The sequence below is a fragment of the Pristis pectinata genome, chromosome 4 (genome assembly GCF_009764475.1).
Source record: "Pristis pectinata isolate sPriPec2 chromosome 4, sPriPec2.1.pri, whole genome shotgun sequence".
Classification (NCBI taxonomy): domain Eukaryota; kingdom Metazoa; phylum Chordata; class Chondrichthyes; order Rhinopristiformes; family Pristidae; genus Pristis; species Pristis pectinata.
This window is the reverse complement of record NC_067408.1, coordinates 87,357,574-87,372,028: the sequence shown is the minus strand read 5'-3', so window position 1 is coordinate 87,372,028 and position 14,455 is coordinate 87,357,574. Positions and strand designations below refer to the sequence as shown.

General features: G+C 40.7%; 1 protein-coding gene across 13 annotated transcripts in view; it reads left to right on the top strand.

Annotated features, from left to right (window-relative positions):
- Positions 1 to 14,112, top strand: part of bcor (BCL6 corepressor) — a 263,295-nt gene extending 249,183 nt beyond the window's left edge. For 12 of the 13 annotated variants that reach the window (XM_052014806.1, XM_052014800.1, XM_052014805.1 and 9 more), the window contains 3 exons: positions 2,407 to 2,484; positions 10,956 to 11,103; positions 12,848 to 14,100. In XM_052014806.1, the coding sequence (XP_051870766.1) occupies positions 2,407 to 2,484; positions 10,956 to 11,103; positions 12,848 to 13,136 (515 nt within the window). In that variant the 3' untranslated portion in view covers positions 13,137 to 14,100. Of the gene's footprint in view, positions 1 to 2,406; positions 2,485 to 10,955; positions 11,104 to 12,847 lie in introns of all 13 variants that reach the window. The other variant, XM_052014798.1, reaches the window with a different exon arrangement.
- Positions 14,113 to 14,455: the final 343 nt, after the last annotated feature.

Sequence of the window (14,455 nt, the reverse complement as noted above, 5' to 3'; positions counted from 1 at the left end):
GCTTTATTCCAAAAATCCATACGTGGATTGTAGTGACAGACACAGTTATTGTTTTTCAACCATTTGATAGAGACCAGCAGGCAGTGTCTCTCTCTCTCTCTCTCTCTCTCCCCCCTCTCTCTCCTTCTGACTCTGACTGAACCAAAACGTCAACACATTGTTATCTCCTGTTGTCGTAATAACGCCACACACACACTACTGTACTATGCCTTTAAAGGGACATTCACCAAATAGCAACCTAATCCATAACAAAATTAACCTACCACATCTGGCTAGAATGAATTCTAGAATGGTTTACTGTACCAGCGGTGTACATGTTGATATGGATAAAATATTTTACTGTGTCTGGACTCACTATAAAAACCATTGATGTTGTAGATTACCTGACTACAGAATATTTAAAATTGTAATGGTCTATTGGCTTGAAAGATTAAGTTGAAGAAAACGCCAGACCTTGAATAGACATAAAGCTGACACACAACAATATTTTGAGGGATAATGAAACATGCCATTTAAGATTAAAACTGGACTAGAATGAAAATTAAGACTGCAGATATTGGAAATACGAAATAAATACTGAAAATGCAAGATACACTCAGCATGTCAGGCAGTAGAGTTAATACTTCTGGTCCAAGACACTTCACCAGACAAGTTCGGTTCTGATGAAGGGCTTCGGACTTGCATTAACATGATCTGAGTATTTCCAGCAGTTTTTGTTTTCAAAACAGGGCCTGATTGGTTGGTTGACAAAAAGTACAGGGGATATAAATTACTCTGTCAAAGTAATTGGTCACTTATTTAATTGCTATATGTGTGAGACCTCACTGTCTGTTTGCAAACTCTCCTAATAAATCTAGGGTAATTGCGACTGAAAAATGCAGTAGGTGGAGGATGGTTATATTCAAATGATCTGTATGAAATCAATCGTAGTTAATTCAAGCAATGCAACTTGATTTCCTTTCTATCTTGGAACAGCATTACCAGCCTCTGGCATATGTGCCCAAAATATTGAAATTAAGTTGAATCAGACTGTGTTATATGTTTAGAGATGCTTCCATAGGAAATAACTTATCAAAGAACAGTATAGCACAGAAACAGGCCCTTCAGCCCACAATGTTTGCATTGAATGTGATGCCAAATTAAACTAATTCTCTTCCATCTGTCCACACACCCCCATTGCCTGCATATTCAATTTGCAAAAGGATTAGGAGATTTTGCCCTGTTGCTGTTAGGAACAACCTAGCTCAAGTTAGTTGTTATTTTAATAGATCTTGACACAGCTATCTTCTACTATTGCAAGTGTTTGGCTGAAGAATTAGGCACCAATTTGTGGTTTTCTTCTTAAGGATTCACTATTTGCATGTAAGTAGCTCTAAAGTATCCAGGTACCATCACCTAAATCTGTAGAGGGGGTGGCAACACAAAAATAAATACCCGGCATCCTGATATTGAACCTCAGCTTCCTCAAAATTTGTAATTGCAGGAAATCCTGGAATATGAGCAAATCTAGTCTGATAACTTTAAGAAACTGACTCCATATAGTTACTCAGTTGGCAAACATACTATATGTATGTACATACACTCTGCTTAAAACCCTCTTTTGCAGTTAATGTAAAAAGGTTTTCTTTAAATGCAGAACAGTTTCATTAATTATCTAAATAAAACAAAACATATGATGGGTACTCTGAATTCACAATGGTTTTACCCAAGGAGTTGCTTTAAATGGACTTTCCTCTGGGTGTTAATCTAAAAAAAATACATTTTGTGTTACCTTTTTTAAAACTCGCCACTGGCTAGCTGCTAAAGTTCAATGATTCTTCATTGTTCCCAATACTCCTTCCCTACTCCACAAAAAGCAATTTGTGGCATTGGCTGCTGAGAGCTGAACAAATAAACACGTAGCCTTGAAATGTCATAAAAAATGATATATTGTGTTTTGTCTAGCTATGTAATTATATTTTACATGTGAACACACATAAAATGTCAGACAGGCATTGTCCATTTGGTGCAGTCTGCCACATAACATCATGATGGGTCATGCATTACATTCCCTAACCTCTCACCAAAGCCTGTAATCCCCTGGGAGAGATGAAAAGCCAGGTTTAAAAACATAGGGAAGTAATAGTGTTGGATGAAGAGGATCTTGAATATTCTTCTCCTGATATAGGAATTTCATATGTAAATAACTTTACACATCTGGCCAAACACATTGCCACGTTTACATTAACCGTTTGGCTTGCATCATTGTTAAATCAGTCATTTGCAATCTCAAACTACAGAGTTGGGATACACATTTTGCTGCCATTCTTTGTTAACAAATTTATATGTTGTATGTCACAACTACAATGTGTAGTACTTTGGCCTTCAGTGCTTTGACCAATGTGTGTGTTTTTACCTCACCCCCAGAGTATTTTGCTGACTTGCAAGGTCGAAGCAATGATAACCCTGGTTTGTACTGGGATTTCTATGGCAGCTCCGTGTGTGGTGAGTGATACAAAGATACTGCAATTTCAGCAGAAAAGCAAAAAGTGATCATTAAATATATAACAAAGCCAGTGCAACTATACAGTTAAATGAATTCCCTCAAAGATTAGCTGTTTTCTTTCATGTGGTCCAGGAAAGGGTGGTGGGGGTGGGAAGATGAATTGGATGACAGGTGGCGTGTGAAGGGGAGAGCTGAGGGGGATAAACAAGAACCCTGAAGAAGCAGGATGGTGTTAGGGGACGGAGGAGGGGGACAGAGAAAGAGAAGTAGCAAGGTACAGAGGTGGGGAGAAGGGGATAGAGATTGCAGTCACTGGAGTCTTTGTGAAGCAGGTTGATCTTCATTCCTGCATCTCTAGGGTATGGTGTTTCCATTGTCCAGTATTGTGATGAGGTGGTAGGGTCTGAGGTTTTATTTTGCAGTTGGGGAGGTAGAGTGGAGTCAGGCAGTGGTCTGTCATTATTGCAAATACAAGGTGACATTAATAAACCTGTTAAATGGATGTAAAATTGGCAAATGAACTTCAATGTGGATGTGCGACTTTAATAAATGTTGTTAGAAAATAAAATAAGGTGACCACTTACTCCTTGAAACAAAGTAACTAAGTGGGGTGGAACAGCAATTAATCTGGATACAGATACTCAAAACAAAGTAGTGATGAAGGTTAATAGGACCAAAGAAAAGCGAAATCAATGGGGTTTATTTCTGGAGAGAGAATTGGAGATATTTGTGAGCCAATATGGTCCGTCTAAATCAAAATATATTACCAATAATTATTGAGGTCTTTAGGCTAGATGATATTTCAGTTTGTGAACGTTGCATTTGGAGATGGAGAAATTTTTGCCAGCTGTACCAAATATTTCAGAAAGGTTCTAAAATTATCTAAGTTCTCAATTGCCCAATGGTAGTTCCACTCAGAAAACAACTGAAATTATTTAAGGTGATGGATAACTTGTGTGCAGTGAAAAAAGCAACACTGCTGTACCAATTCACAGGGGTTAGTTCCAAATACTTCTTCAGTCTTCTTTTCAAAGTTGGACATAAGAAATAGGAGCAGGAGTAGGCCATCTGGCTCGTCGAGCTTGCTCTGTCATTCAATAAGATCATGGCTGATCTAGCCATGGATCCACCTATCTGCCTTTTCCACATAACCCTCAATTCCCCTACTATGCAAAAATCTATCTAGCTGTGTCTTAAATATATTTAATAGGTAGTGTCTACTGTTCCCTGGGCAGAGAATTCCATAGTTTAACTACTCTGGGAAAAGCAGTTCCTCCTCATCTCTGTCCTAAATCTACTCCCCCAAATCTTGAGGCCATGTCCTCTAGTTCTAGTCTTAGCTACCACTGGAAACAACCTTCCTGCCTCTACCTTATCTATCCCCATCATAATTTTATGTTTCTATAAGATTCCCTCTCATTCTTCTGAATTCCAGCGAGTATAGTCCCAGGCGATTCAATCTCTCCTCATAGGCTAACCCCCTCATCTCCGGAATCAACCTGGTGAACCTCCTCTGCACCACTTCCAAAGCCAGTATATTCTTCCTCAAGTAAGGAGACCAGAACTGCACGTAGTACTCCAGGTGTGGCCTCACCAGTACCCTGTACAGTTGCAGCATAATCTCCCTGCTCTTAAACTCAATCCCTCCAGCAACGAAGGCCAACATTCCATTTGCCTTCTTGAGAACCTGTTGCACCTGCAAACCAACCTTCTGCGATTCATGCACAAGCACTCCCAAGTCCCTCTGCACAACAGCATGCTGCAATCTTTTACCATTTAAATAATTTGATCTTCTATTTTTCCTTCCAAAGTGGATGACCTCACATTTACCAACATTGTATTCCATCTGCCAGACCCTCGCCCACTCACTTAACCTATCTATATCTCTCTGCAGACTCTCCATGGAATTTGCTTTTCCACTCAGTTTGATGTTATCAGCAAACTTAGATACGCTACACTCGGTCCCCTCTTCCAAATCGTTAATGTGTATCGTGAACAGTTGCAGGCCCAGCACCAACCCCTGCAACACCCCGCTCACCACTGATTGCCAACCAGAGATACACCCATTTACCCCAACTCTCTGCCTTCTATTAGTTAATCAATTCGCTATCCACTAATACATTACCCACAACTCCACACCTCCTTATCTTACGGACAAGTCTTTTATGCGGCACCTTATCGAACGCCTTCTGGAAATCCAAGTATACAACATCCACCTGTTCCCCTCTAAAGAACTCCAGTAAGTTTGTCAAACAGGACCTGCCCTTCCTGAATCCATGCTGTGTCTGCCTGATAGAACAACTACTATCTAGATGTCTTCCTTAATGATAGCTTCAAGCATTTTCCCAACTACCGACACTAAGCTAACTGGCCTATACTTACCTGCCTTTTGCCTACATCCTTTTTAAAACAGTGGTGTGACATTCGCTGTCTTCCAATCTGCCAGGACCTGCCCCGAGTCCAGAGAATTTTGGTAAATTATCAAAACGCCTCTACTATGACTTCCGCCATTTCCTTCAGAACCCTGGGATGCATCCCATCAGGACCAGGGAAACTTGACTATTTTAGGCCCACTAGTTCGCTCCTTACTATCTCTTTAGTGACAGCAATTGTATTGAGGTCCTCACCTCCCATCACATCCACAACATATCTCTTTGGCATGTTAGACGTGTCCTCCCCTGTTAAGACTGACACAAAATAGTTGTTCAAGGCCTCGGCCATTTCCACATTATTAATTCCCTCTTCTCATCTTCCAAGGGACCCACTTTCACTTCAGCCACCTTTTCCCACTTCATATAATTATAAAAACTTTTACTATCAGTTTTTATATTTTGTGCTAGTTTATTTTCATAATCTATCTTCCCTTTCCTTATTGCTTTATAAAGTTCTCCCAATCTTCCAATTTCCCACTACTCTTGGCAACTTTGTATGCATGAGCTTTTAGTTTGATGCCTTCTTTTATTTCCTTAGTTAGCCAAGACTGGCACTCCCTATCCTTATTATCCTTGCTTTTTAACTGGAAGATACTTATGTTGATACTGTGAAAAATCTCTTTGAAAGTCTTTTGCTGTTCCTCAACTGTCCCACCATATAGCCTGTGTTTCCAGTTTACGCTAGCTAACTTCTCCCTCATCCCGTTGTGGTCTCCCTTGTTTGGGCATGATACACTGTTTTTAGATCAAACTATTGCACCCTTGATTTGTATGAGAAATTCAATCATTCTATGATCACTCTTTCCAAGAGGATCCCTAATTACAAGATTGTTAATTTTTCCTATCTCATTGCACGGGGCCAGATCTAAGATAGCGTTTTCCCTTGTAGGTTCACTAACATGCTGTTCAAGAAAGCTATCACAGATGCATTCTACGAAGTCCCTCTCAAGACTGCCCTGACCAACTTCATTCACCCAATCTATATGGAGGTTAAAGTCCCCCATGACAACTGCTGTTCCATTCCTACATGCATCAAATGTTTCTTGGTTTATTGCCTGTGCCACTGTAATGGTTATTATTCGGTGGCCTACAGACAATTCCTACCAGTGATTATTTTTCCATTGACTATTCCTAATCTCTACCCAGATGGACTCAACATTCTGCTCCTTAGATCTTATATCATCTCTCACTATCACCCTAATCTCATTCTTAATTAAGAGCACTACCCCACCTCCCTTACCTTCCTGCCTATCCTTTCATATTACCTGATACACTTGGATATTTAATTCCCACTCATCTCCACCCTGCAACCACATTTCTGTAATGACCACTAAATCACACCCCTTTGTACTGATTTGTGCCACAAGTTCACTGACCTTGTTTCAAATACGGTGCCCTTACACGCATTGTCCTTTCAGGATCTAGTAACATTTGTGTCCTTCACATTTCACTTTTCTGTCCTCCACTCTTATTTTTCTCTTTTCTAACTTTTGCTCTGGTCTCTGCTTCCCTCTGTCTTTCTGCATGGATTCCCATCCCCCTGCCATATTAGTTTAACCCCTCCCCAACAGCACTAGCAAACAATCCCCCTAGGACATTGATGCCAGTCCTGCCCAGGTGTAGACCATCCAGTTTGTACTGGTCCCATCTCCCCCAGAACCAGTTCCAATGACCCCGGAATCTAAAACCTTCCCCCTGCACCACTGCTCAAGCCACATATTCATCTTAACTGTGCTGCTATTCCTATTCTGACCAGCACGTGGCACAGGTAGTAATCCTGAGATTATTACCTTTGAGGTCCTACTTTTTAATTTATCTCCTAGCTCCTGAAATTCAGCTTAGAGGACCTCATCCTGCTTTTTTCCTATATCGTTGGTACCTACATGCACCATGACAACTGGCTGTTCACCCCCCCCTTCCAGAATGCCCTGCAGCGACTCAGACATCCCTGACCCTTGCATCTGGGAAGCCACACACCAACCGGGGGTCCTGTTTGCAGCCACAGAAGCTCCTGTCTATTCCCCTTACCATGGAATCCCCTAAGTCCCCTACCACTAAAGCTCTGCCACTCTTTGCTGCACAGGAGGGCAGGAAAGAGCCACTCACGATGCCATGATCCTGGCTACTGCTGCCTTCCCCTGACAGTACCCTAGGCAGTACATCTGTTTTGGAGGGTGATGACTACAGGGAACTCCTGCACTACCTTCCTGCTACTGCTTTGCCTGTTGGTCACCCGTTCCCTGTCTTTCCCTAGGCCTTTAAACTGTAGTGTGACCAACTCACTGAACGGGCAATCCACAACATTCTCAGCATTGCGGATACGCCAAAGTAAATCCATGTGCAGCTCCAGTGCCGTCATGTGGTCCGTCAGGAGCTGCAGCTGGACACACTTCCTGCACACGTCATCAGCGACACTGTCAGCCTCCCAGAGTTCCCACATTGTGCAGGAGTGTCACGTGACACGGGTCTGAGCTCACCTGCCAGGACTAAAAAGCTTTGAGGGAAAATAAAGAGACAAAAAGAATTAAGAACCTACCCTTACCTTGGAGTAGCTCACCCTCCTCGCTGAAGCCTGGTATTCACCAAAGTCCAAACGTAGACAACCAGCAGCACTTTGACTAGACAGCAGCCCTTCTCAAAATGGCCACTCTGCTTGACCCCAGCTTCTTTTTATTGACTGTTGTTAATTAGCCAATGAGCCAGTCAACTATGAACAACTTGCAAATGTGCCTCTTCTAGACTCCTTATAGCATACAAGGCTTTATAAGCATGTGGGTCTTAAAAAGATTTATGCACAGTAATGAGAATGTGCATAAAATTGGTGCTGGTTTATTGTCGTTTGTACCGTGATACAGTGAAAAACGAACAATAACAAACCACTTCCAAGCGTGATGCACCAGCATACGAGGCCATTGGGCATGTGCAGAAACAGAGGAAGTGCAACACTTTTCTCATCACATGCAAAATTATACTGCGTGGAAACTGAAGTGTACAACTGGGTGTTGGCGTGCTTTAGCATTATTTACAGGTCTCATCCTACCTGGGCTGCTGAGAGGGTCTGAATATCCATCGTCCTCCAGGTTGTTGCTGCCTTTAATTGTACATCTTTACTGATCAGATCCTTTCCTGACTCACTTCCCTGCTGGTGTCCTCAGGTGCCCATTCTTGATCATTTGCTTCATCCTCACCTCCAATCATCTGCCTGATGAGTCTCCCTCCAATCCCAACCCCCAACTTCATTTCTCTACAGTCTACACAGTGGGAGACAGGAGGTAGAGTCATCGAGTACTACAGCATACAAACAGGCCTTCAGCCCATGCCGACCTGATCTCCTGCCTAGTCCCATCTACCTGGACCCAGACCATATCCCTCCAAATCCCATCCATGTACCTATCCAAACCTCTCTTAAATGTTACGGTTGAACCCACATCTACCACTTCCACTGGCAGATCATTCCACACTTGCACCACCATCTGAGTGAAGAAGTTTCCCCTCAGATTCCCCTTAAATATTTCACCTTTCACCCTATGTCCCGTAAGTTCTAGTCTCACCCAACCTTAGGGAAAAAAGCCTGTATGCATTCACTCTGTCTATACCCCTCATAGTTTTGTATACCTCTATTAGATCTCCCTTCATTCTCCTGCACTCCAGGGAATGAAGTCTTAACCTATTCATCCTTTCCCTATAACTCAGGTCTTCAAGTCCCATCAACATGCTGGTAAATCTTCTCTGCACTCTTTCAAGCTTATTGGTATCTTCTGTAGGTAGGTGACCAGAACTGCACACAATACTCTAAATTCAGCCTCATCAACATCTTGTACAACTTCAACATAACATCCCAACTCCTGTACTCAGTGCCCTGATTTATGAAGGCCAAAGCGCCAAAAGCTCTCTTTACAACCCTATCTACCTGTGATGCTATTTTCAAAGAATTATGGATCTGTATTCCCAGGTCCCTTTGTTCTACTGCACAACTCAGAGCCCTACCATTCACTGTGCAAGTCTTACCCTGGTTTGTCCTCTCAAAGTGCATCACCCCACACTAGTCTGCATTAAATTCCATCTGTCATTTTTCAATCTATTTTCCTCACTGGTCAAGATCATGCTGCAAGCTTCCTCGCTGTCCATTACACCTCCAGTCTTGGTGTCATCTGCAAATTTGCTGATCCAGTTTACCACATTATCATCTAAATCATTAATGTAGATGATAAAGAACAACGGACCCAGCACCGATCCCTGCGGCACACCACTGGTCACAAGCCTTCAGTCCGAGAGACAACCATCTACTGCCACTCTCTGGCTTCTCCCGCTAAGCCAATGTTGAATCCAATTGGCTACTTCATCCTGACTGCAAAGTGACTTAACCTTCTGGACCATGTAGACAACATCCACTGCCTTTTCCTCATTGACCTTCTTGGTAACCTCCTCAAAAAAAACTCCAGACATGACCTACCACGCACAAAGCCATGTTGACTATCCCTAATCAGGCCCTGTCTATCCAAATACTAAAATATTCTGTCCCTTGGAATACCTTCCAATAATTTACCCACAATTGACATCAGGCTCACCGGCCTATAATTTCCCGGCTTTTTCTTAGAACCTTTTTTGAACAAGAAACAACATTAGCTATCCTCCAGTCCTCCGGCACCTCACCCATGGCTAAGGACGTTTTAAATATCTCTGCTAGGGCCCCTGCAGTTTCTGCACTAGCCTCCCACAAGGTCCAAGGGGACACCTTGTTAGGCTCTGGGGATTTATCCACCTTAATTTGCCTCAAAACAGCCAGCACCTCCTCTTCCGTAATCCAGATACGGTCTATGACCTCACTACTCTTTTGCCTTAGTTCTGTATCTGTGTCCGTCTCCAGAGTAAATGCAGATGCAAAAAATTCATTTAAGATCTCCCCCACCTCTTCCAGCTCCATGCATAGATACAATGGCTGATCTTCAAGGGGACCAATTTTGTCCCTTGCTACCCTTTTCCTCTTAATATAGCTATAGAAACCCTTGGGATTCTCTTTCACCTTGTCTGCCAGAGCAACCTTATGTCCTCTTTTTGTCCTCCTGATTTCTCTCTAAAAAAGTGTTCTCTTGCATTTCTTATACTCCTCAAGCCCCTCATTTGATCCTAACTGCTTATACCTGATATGCGCCACCTTATTTTTCTTTACCAGGGCTTTAATATCCCTCGATAATCAAGGTTCCCTAAACCTGTTAGCCTTGCCTTTTATTCTAACTGGAACATACAGATTTGGTACTCTTAATATTTCACTTTTGAAAGCCTCCCACTTACCAAGTATCCCTTTGCCGGAAAGCAGCCTAACCCAATCCACACCTGCCAAATCCCTTCTGATGCCATCAAAATTGACCCTACTCCAATTTAGAATCTCAACCAGAGGACCAGTTCTATCCTTCTGCATAATGATCTTGAAACTTATGGAATTATGATCACTCGATACAAAGTGTTCCCCTACACACACTTTTGTCACCTGCCCTAACAGGAGATCCATTATCGCGCTCTCTCTAGTTAGGACCCCTGCATATTACTAAAAGGAAACTTTCCTGAACACATTTGACAAACTCCATTTCATCCAATCCCTTTACAGTATGGGAGTCCTAGTCAATACATGGAAAGTTAAAATCACCTACCATCACAGTCTTATTTTTCTTGCAAATGTCTGCTGTGTCTCTACAAATTTGTTCCTCTGAGTCCCGCTGACTATTGGGAGGTCTATAATATAGACCCAATAACATGGTCATCCCTTTCTTATTCCTCAGTTCCACCCATATTGCTTCAGTAGACGAGCCCTCCTGTATGTCCTCTCCGAGCACTGCGGTGACATATTTCCTGATGAGTAATGCCTGAAAAACTGCAGTTGTGCCCAAAGCCTTTAGGGTTTTAGCATTTTTCAGGGGAGGGAGAGGGTTTTAAGATGGCCATTCTGATGCTGTTAAAAATATAATTCTTGTATTAGAATTTGATAACCATAAAAAAGTCTGGTCTATTTTGCATGTAACCATTAAGTTTTGCAATTTCAGAACCAGTGGAAGAGTCTGGATTTAATGTCTTGGCTAATCCACCAAGCCCTGGTGATGAGGAAGAGTATAATGATGATGTGTTGGAATTTGAGTTTTCTGATGCACCTCTTTTACCTTGTTACAACATTCAGGTCTCGCTCTCTCAGGGGTATGTATTTAACATTTGCTTTTGGAAAACCATAGGGATTATTGATAAATGTTAGCAGTCAACGAATAATACTGAAGGGCACAATGAGGAAAAACAGCTAACTTCCCTCCTCATTGCTTCAGTATCTCATTCACTCGCTGAACCTGATGGCTGGACTGAAATGGTAAACTCATTCCCTTGGAGTCTAAGATGAAAGTATGAACCAGCTGAAAAGTGAAATATGATTGCTGCCATTCATGACTATGCCTATTGGCACTACAACAAGGCATCAACAACTGTTTGTCATTTGCTGTCTTCTTGTTCTCCATCCAACTCAAATCACCCAAAACAAAAATACTCAGATTTCCCCCAAGGCTTTTCATTCCACTCTCTTGGAATATACCACCCAGTACTTGGTTCTGAGGCTAAGTCCAGCATTGCCAGTGGCCACAGGCAGTTTAAGGTGGGAGGGGCAGGGGGTGAAGAAGAGAAAAAAAAATTGGTGTCAGATCAGGATGGAAGGGCATTGGAGAAGTGGGTGCTTTCAGAAGACAGGACTTGCAAGATAATAGGTTGCTAAGCAGATAGGTGGTAAAGCAGGGTGGAGCGGTGCGGTAATTCCCCCAAAGTTATTGACTTACCTGGCAGCTGTTCTAGTCCAATGCTGTGGTAGGAAAACGAGGTTGTCACTAGAGTGTCCAACGAGTTCCCCAGTAAAGCTTCAAAACAAGCAATGCATGGGTCCCCAAAGCAGATAAGGCAGTTAATGGGTTTCACTGGGAAAAGGAAATCAAACTTCAATTAAATAACTAAGTAAGTGTGCTATTTCTAGGCAACAGAGTTTCAAATAGATTCAAGAGAATCAGGAAGTGTCTAATGGGTATCTCTGATTACAAACTGTGTAAATACAGTTTTTAAAAAATCTATATATCCTTTTAATCCCATGAAAACCAATTCTTTCTACACATTTTCACAAATATATCACACTCCCTGTAAAGGTTTTTGTTCCATTTCTATTGTCATTATGGAATAACACATTCTAAGCAAATCACTATTGATTATAAAAATGTACATTAAAACTAATGTAAAAAAAGTTAAATATAGAGAGCAGGCAATTTACCAATATTTGAAACTTGCTTCAATTCACAGAGGACATTAGAAACAGATGGTTCATCTCACTCCAATAAGTTGAGGGATGGTTGCACTGTCGGAAATGCACTTTTGGTTTAACTAAAGTGTTGTCTGCTTTCTTAGATGGAAGTAAAACAGTCTGAGGCACTATTTTTAAAGAGTGGGGAGGTAATCCCTGCTCTGGCTTATAACACTAAAAAAACATTTCAAGTCATTATTACACTGCTGGTTTGTAGGAGCTTTCTATGCACAAATTGGTCATAGTTTTATTATATTAGAATTGGAAATACTTCAAAAACTGTAAAGTACATTTCTTTAGGACATTCTGAAAAAGATTTGAAAGGTGTTACAGCAATGCAAGTTTGTCTTTATTCTTTTCCATGTACTGATCCTGTATTAGGAACGCGAGTTTTATAAACTTTGTTACAAATTTGAGAAGTATTTTAAATATTAAGTTACCTCACATTATGATATTTTGGGTTATAAGTGTGTAATCTGTCACGTATCATGTTATTGCTTATAATGCCTTGGGTGAAAGCCTTCTAAAGTACAAGACTGTCTTTGCAATCCATTACAATAACCTGCCTCTAGTTTAAAACTTGTAACATGTCTGCTTTCTTGTTCTCCATGACAGTCCCCGGAACTGGCTGCTATTAACTGATGTGCTACGGAGATTGAAATTGTCAGCCCGCACCTTTCGGTCCTCATTCCCTCATATTGAAAATGCCACCATTTCTGAGGTGGAATTTTATAGACAAGCTTCTTTGAGTCAAGTTTTTACTTATCCAGAGGACTTTGAAACTCCAGACACTGACAATAAAGAAACACTGGAGCTGGTTGAATTCACAAGTGAACTTCAAGACTTGTTGGGATCATCTGTCACATACCTGTATGCTGACAATGAGGTTGAAACATGCAATTAACTGTTGAAGGAACAATTCACACATTAACTGCTGTTCCTACATTTATGGCCTACATTTTAAAAAAAACCTGTAAATTATGTAAATGATGTTACTTTATGGATTGTTGTGTCTGGGGGGAGATAAATGATATTCTAAATACTAAATGACATAATGTTGTCTATGTTCTTGTACATTTGAAAACCAGATTTCCATTTTGGATGGAAATGCGATTTTTCAGAAAAGTATCACTTTGTTTATAAATTTCTTTTGTATGCTGTCAGTTTCTTATCTTTCTGTAAATGTATTTTTCTGCTTATTGGCAAGTAGCCCAAGTTAGGAACATTTTTCCTGAGCCACTGCATATGTAAACACATTCATTTCATTGTTTTATTTTAATTTGTTTTTTTTTGAAAAAGAAGCACTGATTTTAAGATGGTGTCCACTTTCAGATCCTGTGGACTCTGTCACACAATCTGTTTAGGAGGCTTGGTTGTGGTGAGGCACTTCACTTTATTGTTTACAAAGTTACCTGCTGTGGTCAGGTACACTTAATTGGGTAAAATCCAGTAGCTTGTAAGATAATGAAAATGGTATCCTTGCATCAGAAAAAAATTTGATTTGGATTTACTTTTAGATAACCACCCTCAGACATCATCCAGTCCCTTATACATATATGTAAACATGTTTTACTTTTTCAATTTTATTTAAAAATGAATTTAATATTTTTTCTGTACTTTGTACAAAATTATGAAATTTAAAATTTTAGAGGATTGTACAATAAAATCTGTTTTGTCAAGAGTGGAGTTATACACTGTGGATGTTGGGGAACTAAATGTTTCTGATAGTTGTATAATATTTTAGAACATCTGTTTAACTTTGTAAGTAAAACTGCTGTATATTTAGGTTTATATTTTACACAGTGACTAAAACAATTTTTTTCCTTAAAACAAAAGCCAAAAAAAAGTGTCTGGTAATAAAGACATGGTTTGATAAAGGGATAATGATGTGCCATATTACTCGTGTACATGTACGATCACACAATCACAAAGCAGGCATGGAAGATTAATTAAGGTACCACAGTTGCAGCAGAGGCACGTTCTTTAAAATTATCAAACAAAATGATTGTCTACTCTAAATTATCTTTCTTCTCTGTGTCCTCACCTTCCTGAAGTAATCTACCACTAACTCAGTTCCACTGGATACCTTAAGGATTGTGTGCAAAATTATTTGAATAGAAAACACTCTATGCTTCAATGTGTTAAGATGTTCATTTGTCTGACACTGCATCTTTTGAACTGGCTTAATCCAGCATATGTCTTGTAAAGTATCTCATTAAAGGC